Below are 15,874 nucleotides of genomic sequence, written 5' to 3' on the forward strand. Positions count from 1 at the left end.
GAAAACTTGATTATAGAATAATAGTACCTTATTTGTGGAAAATATGTGTATATAATTGCTCTATTATAGTTATTTTGATATCAAAAAAGCATAACTATGAAAAGAATTCTTCCTAATGATAGGCACCCAGAAGAGTCCCTTTGAGAAATTGTAGAACAAAACTCATTCATCCACCAATAAGGAAAAATAAAGTCCAATTTTAATTAACATAAATTAGCAGTACTGCATTTTTAAAACACGCACATGAATATACTCTTATCTTTAACTCCAAATTTTGGCAGTCTATGGTCATTTACATTTGCTGCTGCACTTGTTAATGCAAGATTTAGGTTAAAATTTCAGTTTTATCATGAAGTTCACTGGGTGGCTTTTTGCTTTTGGAAAACCAGCTGTTTATTCACTGAATTTCAGTGAAAGGAGTTCACTTGAAATCTTTTATTTGCCCACACCACATATACAGGTTGTATTTGACTCCGTATTTATAATTTATAGAATACTTTCATTGTCAAGAATTTTCCTTAAAATCCTTAATAATTTTTAGGAATTTCTTTTGATAGATATTTGCTGACTGACCAAAACAGGCTTCGAAGTGTAAATGATATAATGCCTATGATTGGTGCAAGATTCTATACTCAGTTGGATGCTGCCCAAATGAGGAACGATGTTATAGAAGAGGATCTTGCAAAGGTAAAATACCTTACTGTAACCTACATGTCACACTGCAGTCATTTTGCCCCCTACATTGGCTGTTTCAAGGCATTTTCAGAATATCATAGGTACGCAGATTAGGTCAGTGGACTGTCTGATAACAGCATCCTGTTTGTACGGTGGCCACATAGATGGATAGGAAACTAACTGCTGTTATTTTATGTTTTGAAATAATACATGTAATAGTTTGTAGTCCCAGCTAATAGGAATAATATAGAGACATTGTTACGAATAAATAGTTGGGTTGTTTTGGGTTTTTTTAGCCAATTTAGCAAAGTAGCTATGAATTGCTTTATCCTTGATGAATTTGTGTCATACAAAAACTATCCACAATATGGCCGTAACTGTCCTTTCGGATGACAGTTCAGTAGTTTTAGTATAATACTGTGTGAAAAAGTACTCCCCAATATATAGCTAATTTTGTCAGATGTTCTTTTCCTTGCTTTCCCTGCTATTCACAGGTATACTGCTAACTGGTTCAGTCATTTATCTCTTTTTTTCTGGTCTAAAGAGTCACTAATGGTTGTAACTTTTTCTTAGGGATAAAGTTATAACTTTAGTACTCATATTTTGCATATTACTCAAGTCAGGTTACTCAATAAATGGTTTTAGAGCCCTTAGGGTTCTTGTATCCTTTTTATTATTTTTTTCTAATGAGCCCTAGTCCTATTCCTCATTAGGAATATCGCCTCAAAGGGATCACATGTTCCTTCATTGGAATGGTGGCCATGCCACTTCAAGTTATGTGACAGTGAGGGAACTATTATCTTGACAATAGGATGTAGGTGTCATGGTTCTGAAAGTCTTGCCTATATATTATTTTGACTTACTTGACATTAAGTGAATATTTTTTGTAGGATTCAGGAAATTACTGCATCAAGTTCCTCACCATATCCTATCTCCTATAGGTATGTGTGATTTCAGTTATAATCGATGCTGCCATTTTATCATTGTAGCTAGTATTAGTATTGGAGGGCTTACAAATTACAAACTAAATGGTTTAACAGCACAGGGAAGGAAGGACTTAGCTCTTGGTAAATTTGAATAGATACCTAATATTTTTTTTGCTGACATTTTGTCATTGGGCTGAAATATTTATACATTGGGTTTTCTTTTAATCTGAAATATTCTTGATATTTGTTGTTGTTGTTGTTATTATTTCTCAAGCCAATTTGTGTCTTATATCTTGTTTTACAGGAAGTTCAGAATGGAAGATTATTTCGTCTTCTTGCAAAATTGGGAACAATCAATGAAAGACCAGAGTAAGGAATTCAGAATTTTTTAATCATTACTTTATTTTTCAAATGCCACCACTGGAGAGCTCAAATAATTATGTAGGGCAGGGCTGTCAAATTCGTGGCCTTTGGGCCGGATACATCACACGCTGGCCACGCCCACACCTGGTTTAGCGAAGGGGAAAGTTGTGATATGTCATGTGATGACACGAGTTTGACACCCCTGATGTAGGGTGAAGTTTTAAAGTATATCAGGCTCTGAAAAGATTAACTAGGTTATTTTCATCAATATCCCCACCAAAATTTTATGATATGTGATTTTTATATACATACATTTATATATATGCATGCACCTACACAAGTATTACTCATGGTCTGGAAGGACAATCATTCCTTGATTTGAAGGTTTGGGTGAAAGCTAAAAATAATTAGTGCAAGGCAATACTTCATAGAATTTAACAATTTCCTCCATTTTCATGAGACTTGTAACTGTTTTAAACTCCAAACTGTTAGTTTCTTTTTGGGAAGGTATTTCAGTTTTTTCTCCCAACAGCAGCAAACAACCTCCAAGTGCATACAGTGGTACAGTGCCAATTCTGGAGATTGGGAACAAAAATTGATATTTATAGAGAGTGCATTCTCCCGAACACTGTAAGTCTGATCATAGTAATGAATGATACCAAAACGTGAAATTGTGTAATGGAATATTTCATGTTGAATGCTAGAAATTACAGAATTATTATATAAGAGCCTATATGATACATCTTTCAAAATATCCAGATTATTTCATTGAGGGGAAAAAATATAGAGCATGACTAATTTAAAATTAATTTAAAATCAGCCCATTTTAGGAATCTGATCAAATTGAGGACATCAATAAATCCCATAATAATACATTTATAAATGATGCCATAGACGTAATGAGCTTTGACTATCTCGAATTCTGAAGATTTCTTTTTCTTAAAACTAAACATAACTTACATAAACAAATATATGTAGACTGAGCTATGTGTCCTTTTAATGAGAAATATAAACACCCCTTTTTTATGATAGGTTCCAGAAGGATCCAACATGGTCGGAAACTGGAGACAGGTATCTCCTGAAGCTTTTTAGGGATCATCTTTTCCATCAGGTGACAGAAGCGGGTACTCCTTGGATTGATCTCAGTCACATTATCTCTTGTCTTAACAAGGTGAGCTAGAACTTCAGTATTTTTTTCATTCATTGCAAATCCATTGAATTGTCTTTTTTGCTTGCTTTTTTCCCCTCCCTTTGGCACACAAGCAAGTTTCTCTCAAAATGCATGTTTGTCACTGCCTTTGGCAGTCACCTGACTCAATGGTGGCACTTTAAATTGTCGTATGAACGCTTCATCAGTTGGGTGCTGCATGTGACAGACCTGCTTCAGGAAAACCGCTAAAGAATCACTATCACACACTCTTCTTAATTCGTGTAAGCAACAGCATGGTTGTGAACAACAATTTTAATTTAAAAAAGAACTATGGTTTATTTTCATTTTACATACTTAGAATTAATTTAAACTGATAATTAAAACAAGCACAGATGAAACTGTGATTTCAGACAACAGTTGTATTCATTTTTTTAATAATGTAGTACAATACTGACGGAAAACAAAAGATAATTATACTGTGAGGAATAAAGACTACCTATATATGATGATGGATTTAGATGGATTATTTTAATTTTTAAATTTAAAAAAAAATTTTTTTCTTCTTATATGTTATGCTTTTTAACATCTGAATCATTGTTTCTTCAAAATTGAACATGTTAGTTCTTCATTCAACAATTTAGAAATACACAGTGGATATAAAAGGTCCAGACACCCCTGTTAAAATGCTAGGTTTTTGAGATATAAAAAAAACAGGCCAAGATAAATCAATTCAGAATTTTTTTCCACTTTTAATATAATATGTAAGCTGTACAATTCAATTGAAAAAAACTGAAATATTTTGGGGGAAAATAATAAAAAATGTACAATAACATTGGGCAAAGATTCCTAAGGCAAGACTGCCATCCTAATATGCTCCTATCCAGTGGTGAAATCCTTTCCGGTTTGCCACTGGTTTGCTGCCCGCGTATGCGCGGTGTGTGCCAAACACACACTGTGTATGCATATGCGCAGTGTGCACCAAACACATGTGACACATGCACATGTGCATTACGCACCAAACGCACGCTTCGCACGGAAAAAGGCTTGGGAAGGTAACTAGAATAGCAGGGGGTAACAGCTGTGACACACGATTTAGGTTCACTAGAAAGCAGGATTTCATGCTTTCTTGTGATTTTAGAAATACCGGTTCGGACTAACTGGTAGCCTATTTTTACAACTAGTTTGCCCGAACTGATAGTTTTTATCACTACCGGTTTGCCCAAACTGGTGCGAACCAGTAGCATTTCACCGCTGCTCCTATCCCAAAAAGACTGAATGCTGTCATTAAATCAAAAGATACTAGAATGCTGGGATAATAAATGAAGAAAAAAAATGTTTTCTTGCCTGCCAATACTGTTGCTGATTATTAAGCTCTACTAACAAATAGTCCTGACATTGTCTCCAATTTGATTTCAGTTAGATGCTGGTGTGCCAGAAAAAATAAGCCTCATTTCCAGAGATGAGAAGAGTGTCCTTGTGGTGGCATACAGCGACCTAAAACGCTGCTTTGAAAATACTTTTCAGGAACTGATTGCAGCCACAAACGGCCAGTTGTAGTGTTTGCAGACAAGCATGCAGGACATTGCTGAGGAACAGAACCAAGCGCAAATTGCACTACAACAGATTGTCATCATCTCATTTCATATTTTGGGAAACAAAACACCATGAGATGGTGCAACTTTGGTCAGGTACACTGTTACTTGAAGGGAAGAATGTTTTTGCTTACCCTGGAGCTCTGGCTGCCATTGGAGGCTTTATCTGTGAAGAATTTATTTTAAAGGAGCACATCAAGAGCATGATGCTCCTGCTTTTATTTTTTTTCCACTTGTATATGCACTAATTTTAATTTTTAAAGACTTTCTGATCCCTGATATTTTGCCACATTGGATCTTACTAAGGGAATCTCTTTGCAAAGACATTTCTGGGATATTTTTTTTTTTTTTGCCACTGAATATACTGCAATCTATTGGTTTTGATATTATTTGCACTCCAAATACTATAAAGGACCAGGTAAATAATTTCATAGAAATTGTGTTCTGTAAATTACAGTGTAGCTTGTAACCTCTGTAAAACTGTATAAGATGCCATCCACTGTTTGATTAATTAATCAAACGAGAAGATGAGTATTTAAAGACAAAAAAATCAAGTAAAATATCTCAGAAACATCATATACAAAATCCCTTTTATTTGGCTGAAGCTTTGTCAAAGCGAAACAGCACCATTTTGAGTTGTGTACTGTACTTTCTGGGGTAAGCCCAATTTGTTCTAAACACAACCAGCGCCTTTTAAATAAAATACCTGTTTCTATATTTTCCTGCTAATCAGATACATTTACATTTATGCAATTTTTAATAGACTTTTTAAAAAAATAATTGTTGCAGTCCTGAGAGTTCAGGAATGTATTCCTTTAAGTTACCTATAGTACCCTTCTTTTGTATAAAGTTCTGTTCTTTGAACCACAGCTTTATTATGGTACTTTACACTGGATACAGAGACAGAGACACTGTTCAGAAGATTAAGTACACACAGCAGTTGTCTGGCATCGAAAGCTTTTGAAGTGTTATAGTCTGATTCTGGAGGAATGACGGTCTGCTGTGCCTTTGCAGTCACTGCTTAGCCCAAAGTAATATTATTACCTTTGATAATACTCAACACATGAATATTCGGTCTTCAAGTCTGGATTTTCCCCTTTAATTAACTTTCCAAAACTGGATCCACTGTTGTCTGCAAGCCTGGTATTCAAGGGAATTGATAGTAGAACATCTACACTTTGATACGGATGACTGCCAAATATATAGGACTATTTTTTTTTTCCTTTCTCAAAGCGGTAGTGAAGACTGTATATCGGCCTCCTTTACCCAGCACTGAATATTTGATAGCACTGGGTGCTTACCATGAAGAAAATGTGGAAACTTTCTCTAAAAGGTGTCAGAACTGACTCAAAGCACTTCCAACTGATGTTACTGGCATCCATTTTATTCTCGATATTTGTAATTTCAGATAAATTTTTAATAGTTCTCTCCAGTTTTATAAGCTTTAATGATGACACTCTTACTTTAGATTTATCCACAAGAAAACAGTGCTCTTCATAACGAAGACTTTGGAAAAGGAAAGCCCACCTTTAACACCTTTACTTAAACACAATGGAGCCTGGAAATTAATAGTATCAATCAATGAGCTGAAGTAAATAAAAGCCAATTATTTTAATCTGGCAGAAAATGAAACCGTAACGTTTATTATTTGGAAGATAACAGTTGCCATAACATTATTTTTTAATATCATAAGGAACAGGGACTTTAAGATACGAATATGGGAAACCAGTCTTTTATCATTAGCTCATGTATTTGATGAAGAGCAGCTGTCTTTTTATATGTTTTTGAAAATCATATTGTAATTCTTTTGTACAAAAAGAAGTAGTAATTGTATTCTAGGAGAAATATTGAATGCTTTATTTATAAGCGGGCTGAGGCTTCTTTTTCCCACTATTGTGTTTTGTTTTGGTCTTTTTTTTTTTTTAAATGAAAGGGGATCATCTCTTCAGTTGCAGCAATTGGAAAAAGTTTTTGACAGATTATTTTGTGGACCAATAATTCAGGAAATGCAAAGGCAGGGGTAAAGCAGGGCTTCAGGCTCCTCCTCGCTGCGTAAGTAAGCAAGGCCCACCTCATCAAGACAAGTTGCATTTTGCAAATCTTTGTCAGCACACGGTATCCATTCCTTGGCCCCAGTAATCTCAGGACTTGTTTTAAAGTAAATTTTACAAAATGAAAAGTGCAGAGAGCCAATAAATTTCCATATGTAACTGTTACCTAGAAATAATTGCTGTTGGGTGATGCATAGAACAACATGGAATTTTGTTTTGTTTTGTTTTTATGTGGTCCATGTTTTTGAATTTTCTACTTGGTGTTTTTTGGGGGGAGAATTCTACCACTCCAGTACAATTCCAGTGAGAAGGCTGTCCAGCATGTTCCATTCAGAGGAAGAGTCATTTATGTCATCTCTAAAGCTGAATTAAGAAAATTTTTGAAAAGCAATGCCTACTTTTTCCACACAAGGAAGCAATTCTGACCTTCCTGTTTTTATAGTATAAAGCACAGAATGGACAACCTTTGAAATCATGTAATACTAGTTTAAATTTAAATTGTTCTGTTTTAGCTTGCTTGTTTGGATTTTTGTTTTCTGCTACACTGTAAATATTTGGGGGGTCTATAATGTGATTTCATTTTGTTTTTCATTTTGCCCTTATCCCAGTAAAATTCTAGATGTGAGCATCTTCCCCTAAAAAGCACCAGTATGTTACATTCTGATGTCATGATCCCACTATGTGTTACCTTTTAATCCTGTTTTTCATTCTTTTCACATGTACAGCAGTATTTTTAATAAAGAATTCCAGAAATAATATGGCTTCTTTGAGCAAGCAAAGATATGGGTATTGTGTTCTACTTCTTATATTCATGATTATTTTCTTTCAATATTACATACACCACTGTGGAGATTGACTACACATCACAGTCTTTGAAAAGACACATTGCCTATTTGAAGTACAGAAGTTCATTGGAAAATAAAGTGCAGAAGTTCATTAGAAAATAAAAACGTGAAATGTTTGCCCATGTTCAAGTAGTAGAATATACTGCTTATATCAACTGAGTGCAAACTTCAGAGTAATCAAAGCTCTCTGAAAAAATATTTTAATTTCCTATAGTTCAAATTCTCTTGTCACCTTTAACAAAAATGTTGATAGTTATTCAAAACATTATAATTGAGTTTTATGAAATTTTCTATTACTTGAAGTGTTATTTGCAAAAAATAAAGATGGTGAAGGCACAGTCCCTGTAATTTTTATGTAAAGTATAAAAACTCGTAAGCTTCGCGCTACGGTAATTATACAAAAATGTCAATATTGTTCCATTGTATGAATTTATCCGGATTTTTTATTCTTTAATGCAGACCTTGCTTTAGAAAATTTATTTAACTGATTAAAATAAAAGCTGCAGGAAGTTTGCTTGGTGCCCTTTATCCCTTATATGTAAACTCCCCTTACATAAAAAGGCAGAAAAAATTAATAAGCTATTTTTAAAAAATATACACTGATCTATCACATAATGACCCAGAACGCATTTGTAATTTCCCTATTTAAATCCACTAAGTATGGGGAAAGATAAAAGGTTGTATTAAAGTGAAATTAGGAGAGATTGGCAGTTCTTGCTGTAGACTTGAACATAACAAAGAACTAGACTTGGACATAACAAACTAGACAGGGAATTTGCAGTTCCCTGTCTAGTTAGGGCATAGGTCTTCAAACTTGGCAGCGTTAAGACTTGTAGACTTCAGCTCCCAGAATTCTCCAGCCAGCTGGGAGTTGAGGTCCACAAGTCTTAACACTGCCAAGTTTGAAGACCTCTAAATTAGGGTTTGAGTTGGAGACTCTGAATTCTAGTTCTTTGTTATGTACAAAAGCCTTAATTCTTAGCGAGGCTTCCAAGGTGGTGGTTGTGAAGAAAAGATGGTTGTGGAGAAAAGATGATGTACACTTACTTCTTTGAGTTGTGCAAAATATAGTTGGAATATAAATTAAATAATAGAACAGTGGATGCTCAAATATTCTGAAGTAGATTCTTTTTATGCTCAGGGAGGGAAAACAAGACATAGAGCAAGGTTTTTCAAACTGTCTTTTCAAACTGTCCAGAACTCTACGGTTCTGCTAAAACTTAAGTTTCAGGAGAGACTAATAGCAAATTATTGTTGCTATTAACCAGATCCAGCCAGTTTTATATCACTAGAGTTTTGCCTCGTGATAGAGTTGCAAGTTTAAAAAAAACAAAAAAAGGTTCTTCATAGGTCCTTCAAAAATTAGCCTTAAAAAATTGAAAATTCTGACTTAAGAGTCAATTCCTCCCTAATGTGAATGTAATAATGTAGCAGTGTACTTTCAAGTTAAACGATAAATATTTTAGGTTCGTTTCCTATATTTGTTTATGCATTGTAAGCATTTGACAAATGATCTCAGATTTTGTAGGTAAGGAAGGATTTTTGATGCAATTCTGTATTTTAAAGTTGAACGGAGGCAGCTGGTAGATTGTATTTTCTCCTTTTTTTGATATTTAACATATTTATTCATCAAACCAGAATATTCTGGGGCAGGAGATATTCTGATTAATAAAAATATTGATAGTCACAAGAACTCTGTGTGAGGGAAGTAATATACAACAGGCTGCCTGTTTTTCTTATCTGAGTATAGTAACAAAGATGGTGAACTGATAGATATAATGTTAATTTTGTGAAACTACAATATCATTTGCCCAGTTCGTCAGAACTGTATCTTCTGCACTCACGCACAAATGATTATCATGGCAGTTAAATCTGGATAAGCAGTTGAATTATTGACAAGAGTTAGATCCACTGATTTATATTTCTTGTAGCTGAAAGCTAACCTTTTGTCCATTTTTTTTTGGTAATAAGTTTTTATTTTATTTTATAATATGTAAAAAATTCTAACTTCAATTGAACAGTGTGTTGTCTGGTACAAGTCATTTTAGAAAGTAATAAAGTGTTTACAACAATATTTATTGTATTAATATCAATTATATTAATACTAATAACAGTAATAATCATATTATTCGTTTAACCAATTTAACATAATCTTCCTTATATCACTGATCTTTTCATATATTTACGTTTCAAGCTCCTGTTTTTGCCAGCTAGCCATTGATAAAATAAGTCCCAAGTAAAAAAATACTCAGTTTCTTTCTTTTCCTTAATTGTGTTAGCTTGTCCATTTCTGCACATTCTAATATTTTTCTAGTCACGCCTTCATCTGTTGGGCTCTCTTCACTTTTCCATTGTGTAAATTCTATTCTCACTGCTGTTAATACATGTAAAAAAAAATTAGTTCCCATGACTAAGCAGGTAGGGTTCCTAATGAAAACACTGAAAAAGGATTTCCAAATGGCCTCACCTCTTCAAGATATACTCTAGGGCAGGGGTGTCAAACTCGCATCGTCACAGGGGCATCACATGACATATCGGACCTTTTTTTCCCTTCGCTAAATCAGGTGTGGGTGTGGCCAGCACATGATGCATCCAGCCCACAGGCTGCAAGTTTGACAGCTCTGCTCTAGGGAACACATACATGCTGTGAGTTGTGCCTTGATGCCTTACCCTAATGATTCATAATGATTTCAACAGCTGTGAATAAGATGTGGCCACTTTGAAGCTCCAGAGGAGATGCCCAGAATTTGAAGTAGATGAAAACTATATCTGATCAAAGATGGGCAAGAGTCCATATCTGAGATTATCTTTATTGATTATGGCAATAAAACATCAGATCCATGCGTTGATGTTGGCTTTTTTAGAGAGAGGAGGTAGTTTCTTTGGCTTTGAAGGAGGCTTGGATCCAACAATCCCTTTTAATGAAGGTTGCTCAAAAGTTGGCTAATAAGCAATTGGAGAGGATGATGGAGGAAGATGATTATTTTGAACCTGGTATAGATTGAAATTTGATACAAAGATAGATGGAATTGGGGAGCATTGAAGTAGTTTTAAATTAAGGCATATCCTTGTTTGTTTTTGGAAATATTTCTGAGCATCAAAGTATATATTTCAGGCAAAGTTTTCCAACCAGATTTCCTAATCCACCATTTTCATAGGAATATTCAAATTCAGGTCTGAATTCAAGAACACTTTTAAAGGGTCAGTTAAAGATATACTGTATATGCAATCATGCTTGGGTAAAATGAAATTTCTTCAGATCAGGGCAGTCTGTAATTGAAACATTGAGAGGCTTATGGTTTATAGATGGATCTCAGGATATAGTGGCAATGGGGATGTAATTGCAATTCCTTAGTAACACAGTCATAAAGTGTGATGTCACATGACCACATTGCTTAGGGATGACAAGTTTGGCGGTATTGGTTGCCCTAGTTAAGCGATGACCAGGCAGGTCATTCAGTGAAGATCTCAAGTGACAGTGACTTCCGATTTCCTGATGGCTTCCCCATTAATTTTTTTGAAATGCCAACAGAGAATGTCAAACATCATAATGTGATCACGGGTCACTTCATTATCATGATTGTGACCCAGATGCTAAGCACCCAGATCATAATCACATGAGTACAGTAACACTGCAATAGCCAAGACTAGTCATATATCCCCCTTGTTCAGTGCCATCACAAGTTTGAACGATTGCAGAATTCACTGAACCGTGAGATTACCAATATTGTACCTGGGCATAGATGACAGCTTCTATAAATGGTGCACAATAAAATCTTTGGTTATACATTTGTTGCGCTGAAAATTCTATTAGAAATACTGTATGCAATTGATAATTGAGTAGTGAGTTGAATATGCTCTTTCCCCAAAAGATCTGAATCCAAATGTGCCTTGTCTTATGAAGAAAACACACTTGCTGTAGGTTAGAATCTTTGTTGTTTGTTGCATGGATTGAGGTTTCTGATTATCTTTTACCTTACAGTATTCATGAAAGCTGAATCTATGGATGGAGCTGTTATATCTAACAAGGTATTTGTTAGAAAAACTCTGGGAAAGGGGAGGGATTAAAGACAGTTTGTTTCAGAAACCCATCTGTGCTAGTTCATAGACTGAATCATTGACTGTTGAAAGAAATTTCCAATGAAAGAAAAGATTACCAACCACAGATTACTAGGGGCTAGTTATAACCTTTGAAGTGAAGGATTGCATGTTACTACAATCAGTACAGAAGGAGATAAGAGTCAAAGTAGGATTAGTCAGAGATTACAGTAGCAATCCCTTAGATTACAGCATTGCCTTGCATTATCAGTTAACACATTTCTAAATGTTCAGATATCAAGCACCAGTTTTGATGCACCAAATGTCATGTGAGTCAAGATAAGGACTCTAATGCACTTGGTTTCAATACATGTTTGACAAAGAGTGCAACTGTCTTTTCCTCAAGAAGAAAACAGTATTAAAGGCCTTCCACAGGAATGTAGAGAAAATATGGGGAAGATAAGAAAAATATAATAGGATTTTGAGTATGGAGGAAATGTATTATTTAAGAGACGTGGAATTGTAATTATCAATTCAGTTTAAAAATTAGTTTGAAGCACAATAGGAATACTTAAAGTATTTCCCTTTAGGGACTTGTGTAAGATTTAAAAATATATCATTTGCTACCAAAACTCACAAACTTCTATTAGTTAATAAAAATTTAAATCTTTATAAACCCTCTGCAAGGCGTCAGGAATGTGTATAGAAAAATGAACAGCATATAGTGATAGTGACCTACCCTCACAATTCCTAAGATTCAATACCTTTCTGAAAGTCCTTTGAACATTGATGAAGCTTGCTGTGAGGAAATTTTTAACTGCCTCAGATTCCCCCTACAAATACATAGGATCTTATAGAGGAGCAGGGTGTTGAAATTCAGAGTTTGCGGTTGTGAACTTGCCATATCCCTTTATGAACTCTTCAGAAGGCATGATGGATGTGTGTAGATAATACAAAAGGCCAGAGGGAGACAAACGATGCTCTCCTCAAGGACAGAAGCTCATTTGCCGAATCCTTGTTGCTCTCTGAGCTTAGTTGTTTTCTTCCCTGAAGATGCTACCTATGTTTGGTAATGAAAGATCTGCAAGCAAACAATCAAGTTCAGAGAGCGCTAAGAATTCAGCAGTTCTACCTTGAACTACTGTACATCAGTTGAAATCTCATGTATTTGCCTTCAAGGGCAAATACTATGGCCAGATGTTTCATTGTCCATTGTGATTGTTGAAAGAAGTTAGGTTTAGGATTAACACTTCTTGACACTTTTCTAGCTATGTAACATGAATTTTTAATTTTTGAGAAAAGACCTATGTGTTCTGAAAAGTTCTGACAGATTGTGGTTTCCTCATCAAAATGCTTAAATTCTTTTGCTCCAAAGAATGACCAACGATAAAACAGTTCTGTAAAAGATGACTGAATTCTTATGCTCTCTCTCTCTCTTTCTTTCTCCCCCTCTTTCCCCCTCTTCCTCCCCCCCAAAAAAAACATTATTTTAAAGCTTGGAATGCATTTTATTTCAAAAATTCAAAAAAGTACATTAAAATAGCTTTAAAAGCTTAAGGTACAGGTACAGTACATGCTATTTACATCCAGTTTTTAAAGTCTTGTTAGAAGCATTAGAACTGTTGGTTTGTTTTTTAATACTCCATTTATAACCAATAGCCTAAACTAAAAATTAAATCCCAACCCCAAATTTTTAGTTTCTCATGAAGCATACTTTAATATCAGGATCATAGGCGTATTGATTTTATAAAATGCTCCCAAATCCAAACACACTTAACAATGTAACACTATGCAGGTTTCCTCAGAAATAAACTGCATTGGAGTTCAATGAAACTTTATTCAAAATAATTGGGATAGGACTTAAGCCAAAAACTGTTGGCTGACCTCAGTGAAGCAAATTTAGGCATAATCTAAGCTTCATTACTGTCAGTGGAATGTAAGCATGACTAACATGAGTGGCTTTGACAGATTAACATCCAGTGGTTCATTAATGAACCGAAACAATGCTACCCAATCTTCCATATGAATTAAGTTTGCAGGACAGTTTCAGGATTATATAAATGTTTCAGCTGAAATAGCACCAGCAATTTTCAGTTCAGCAGTACTTCAGGAAGAGATTTCTTAGCCTTCCCATTCCATATGGATTAGCTACATTAGGATAGTAGTTTTATCCTCAATAGGCTAACTTAAAATAATTAATCTTCCCTATGTTGTCATTTGCTATTTTATAATATAAAATCTGAATATAATATAAGAAATACATATAGAAATTTTTGTTATTTTTTTGGCGCATTAAGGGATGCTAAATTCTATAACCTTCAAAATATTTTTTTTTAAAAAGCAATTCTATGCATATTTATTTAGTCCAAGGTATACTGCAGTATGTTTCTTTAATAACACCTTATATTAGACCTGTAGAAAGCATGTAACGAATTACAAGTTAGTCCTCGACTTATCACCAAAATTGAGCCCAAAATTTCTCTTGCTAAGGGAGAAATTTGTTAAGTGAATTTTGCCCCATTTTATGATATTTTTCTTGCCACAGTTGTTAAGTGAATCACTGCAGTTGTTAAGTTAGTAATACGGTTGTTAAATGAATTTGGCTTCCCCATTGACTTTGCTTGAAGTTCGCAAAAAGTGATCACACGACCCTGGGACACTGCAACCGTCATAAATATGAGTCACTTGCCAGGGGTCTGAATTTCAACCACATGATCATGGAGATGTTGCAATGGTCTTAAGTGTGACCATTAAGTGTGAAAGTGTGAAAAACAGTCTTAAGTCACTCTTTTCAGTAGCCTTGTAACTTTGAATGGTCACTAAATGAACTGTTGCAAGTCGAGGACTACCTGCACTTTTATAGGTATGAGAATTACTGAATGAATTACTTCTGCAGGTATGAGGTTATGCTCTGTCCTCAAATTGAGACCCCCAAAAAGACACTTGGGGTACTCTTTTGCTGGCCCTCAACAATTGCTAATATGAGGCAGTTGCTTCCCTCTGCCTAATAATAGAGCCAGCTGAATATGTGGTTGGGCCACTTTTTCAAATTTGCTTCTTCTTGTTCAAAGATAGAAACTGTCCCTTTAGTCAGTGTTTCTGTTTTCAGCTAGCTGGAAATAGTATTACTGAACTATGCCTCTTCAGCCAAAAGGGTAGCAGATTTGATTTAAATTGTTTGAAAAGTGTCGTAAAATCATTCCTTTTCCACAAAAAGGTAAATGACTAGTAAAAGTGTGAAGTCAGCCTTACAAAAGATTAGATTGGCAGCTGTTTTTCAAATAGTAAACATTGTTGCACAATATAATCTGAATAAAAGAAAGAAATCCAGAGTATTAATCTGATGTTAAGAACTGGGGAAATCAATGCACAAGATTTTCATTCCTTCCAGCAAATAGCTCTTCTTCTGTACTATATTTCTCTCCCACCTTTATTATTGTAATAAATAAGGCAACATACATAATTCCCCTTCCTCCTCCTATTTATATCAACTGGATAGGGGCTTATGCATGATAATGTGGGGAGTTGCATTATAGAAATGAGCCAAGGGATAATGAATTAATGAGCAGCAGTATAATATTTGGTGCACCGAAGTGGTGGCTGAGACCTGCAGCTCAAAAGACAGGTATTTTAACGTTAGCAAGTAGAATGGCGCACCATTGAATTGAGACTGGAAGGAGAAAGATCCTGCACTAGTTTCTTTTCCCACATTACTTTGCTACAGGTAAGTGGCTGCATCGTATCAGTGATATGATCAAAACTGAAACTGTATTCATTTGGCTCAGCCGTGTCCAAAAAAACAGCTCCCTTGCTTCTGTTTCCAGGGTACAAACTGTAATTAAAAAAAACGTCTCTTTAGCTGGGAGGCAAGTTGTTTACTATTACCGTATTTTGCTATTTACTCTTGAAAACATAATTGTGTAACTAATGTGAAATAAAAACACTGAAGAGGTAGTGTTCTAATTAAAGTATCAATAAAATTAAATAGTTAACATATGCAGAGTAAGGAAGCTGAGAGCAAGGGCCGAGGTGGTGCAGTGGTTAGAGTGCAGTACTGCAGGATACATCAGCTGACTGCTAGCTGCAGTTCGGCAGTTCAAATCCCACCAGGCTCAAGGTTGACTCAGCCTTCCATCCTTCCGAGGTCGGTAAAATGAAGACCCAGATTGTTGGGTGAAATAGGCTGACTCTGTAAACCGCTTAGAAAGGGCTGTAAAAGCGCTATGAAGTGGTA

General features: G+C 35.1%; 2 protein-coding genes across 5 annotated transcripts in view; one reads left to right on the forward strand and one right to left on the reverse strand.

Moving 5' to 3' along the window:
* PAN3 (poly(A) specific ribonuclease subunit PAN3) overlaps positions 1-5,423 on the forward strand; it is a 74,477-nt gene extending 69,054 nt beyond the window's left edge. For all 4 annotated transcript variants that reach the window (XM_058186377.1, XM_058186376.1, XM_058186378.1 and 1 more), the window contains 4 exons: positions 558-687; positions 1,906-1,970; positions 2,997-3,135; positions 4,531-5,423. In XM_058186377.1, coding sequence (XP_058042360.1) covers positions 558-687; positions 1,906-1,970; positions 2,997-3,135; positions 4,531-4,671 — 475 coding nt within the window. In that variant the 3' untranslated portion in view covers positions 4,672-5,423. The remainder of the gene's footprint in view (positions 1-557; positions 688-1,905; positions 1,971-2,996; positions 3,136-4,530) is intronic.
* Positions 5,424-13,142: 7,719 nt separating this feature from the next.
* Positions 13,143-15,874, reverse strand: part of FLT1 (fms related receptor tyrosine kinase 1) — a 139,601-nt gene continuing 136,869 nt past the window's right edge. Inside the window, exon 30 of the mRNA XM_058185588.1 lies at positions 13,143-15,472. Coding sequence (XP_058041571.1) covers positions 15,277-15,472 — 196 coding nt within the window. The 3' untranslated portion in view covers positions 13,143-15,276. The remainder of the gene's footprint in view (positions 15,473-15,874) is intronic.

Source organism: Ahaetulla prasina, chromosome 5 (genome assembly GCF_028640845.1).
Source record: "Ahaetulla prasina isolate Xishuangbanna chromosome 5, ASM2864084v1, whole genome shotgun sequence".
Taxonomy (NCBI): domain Eukaryota; kingdom Metazoa; phylum Chordata; class Lepidosauria; order Squamata; family Colubridae; genus Ahaetulla; species Ahaetulla prasina.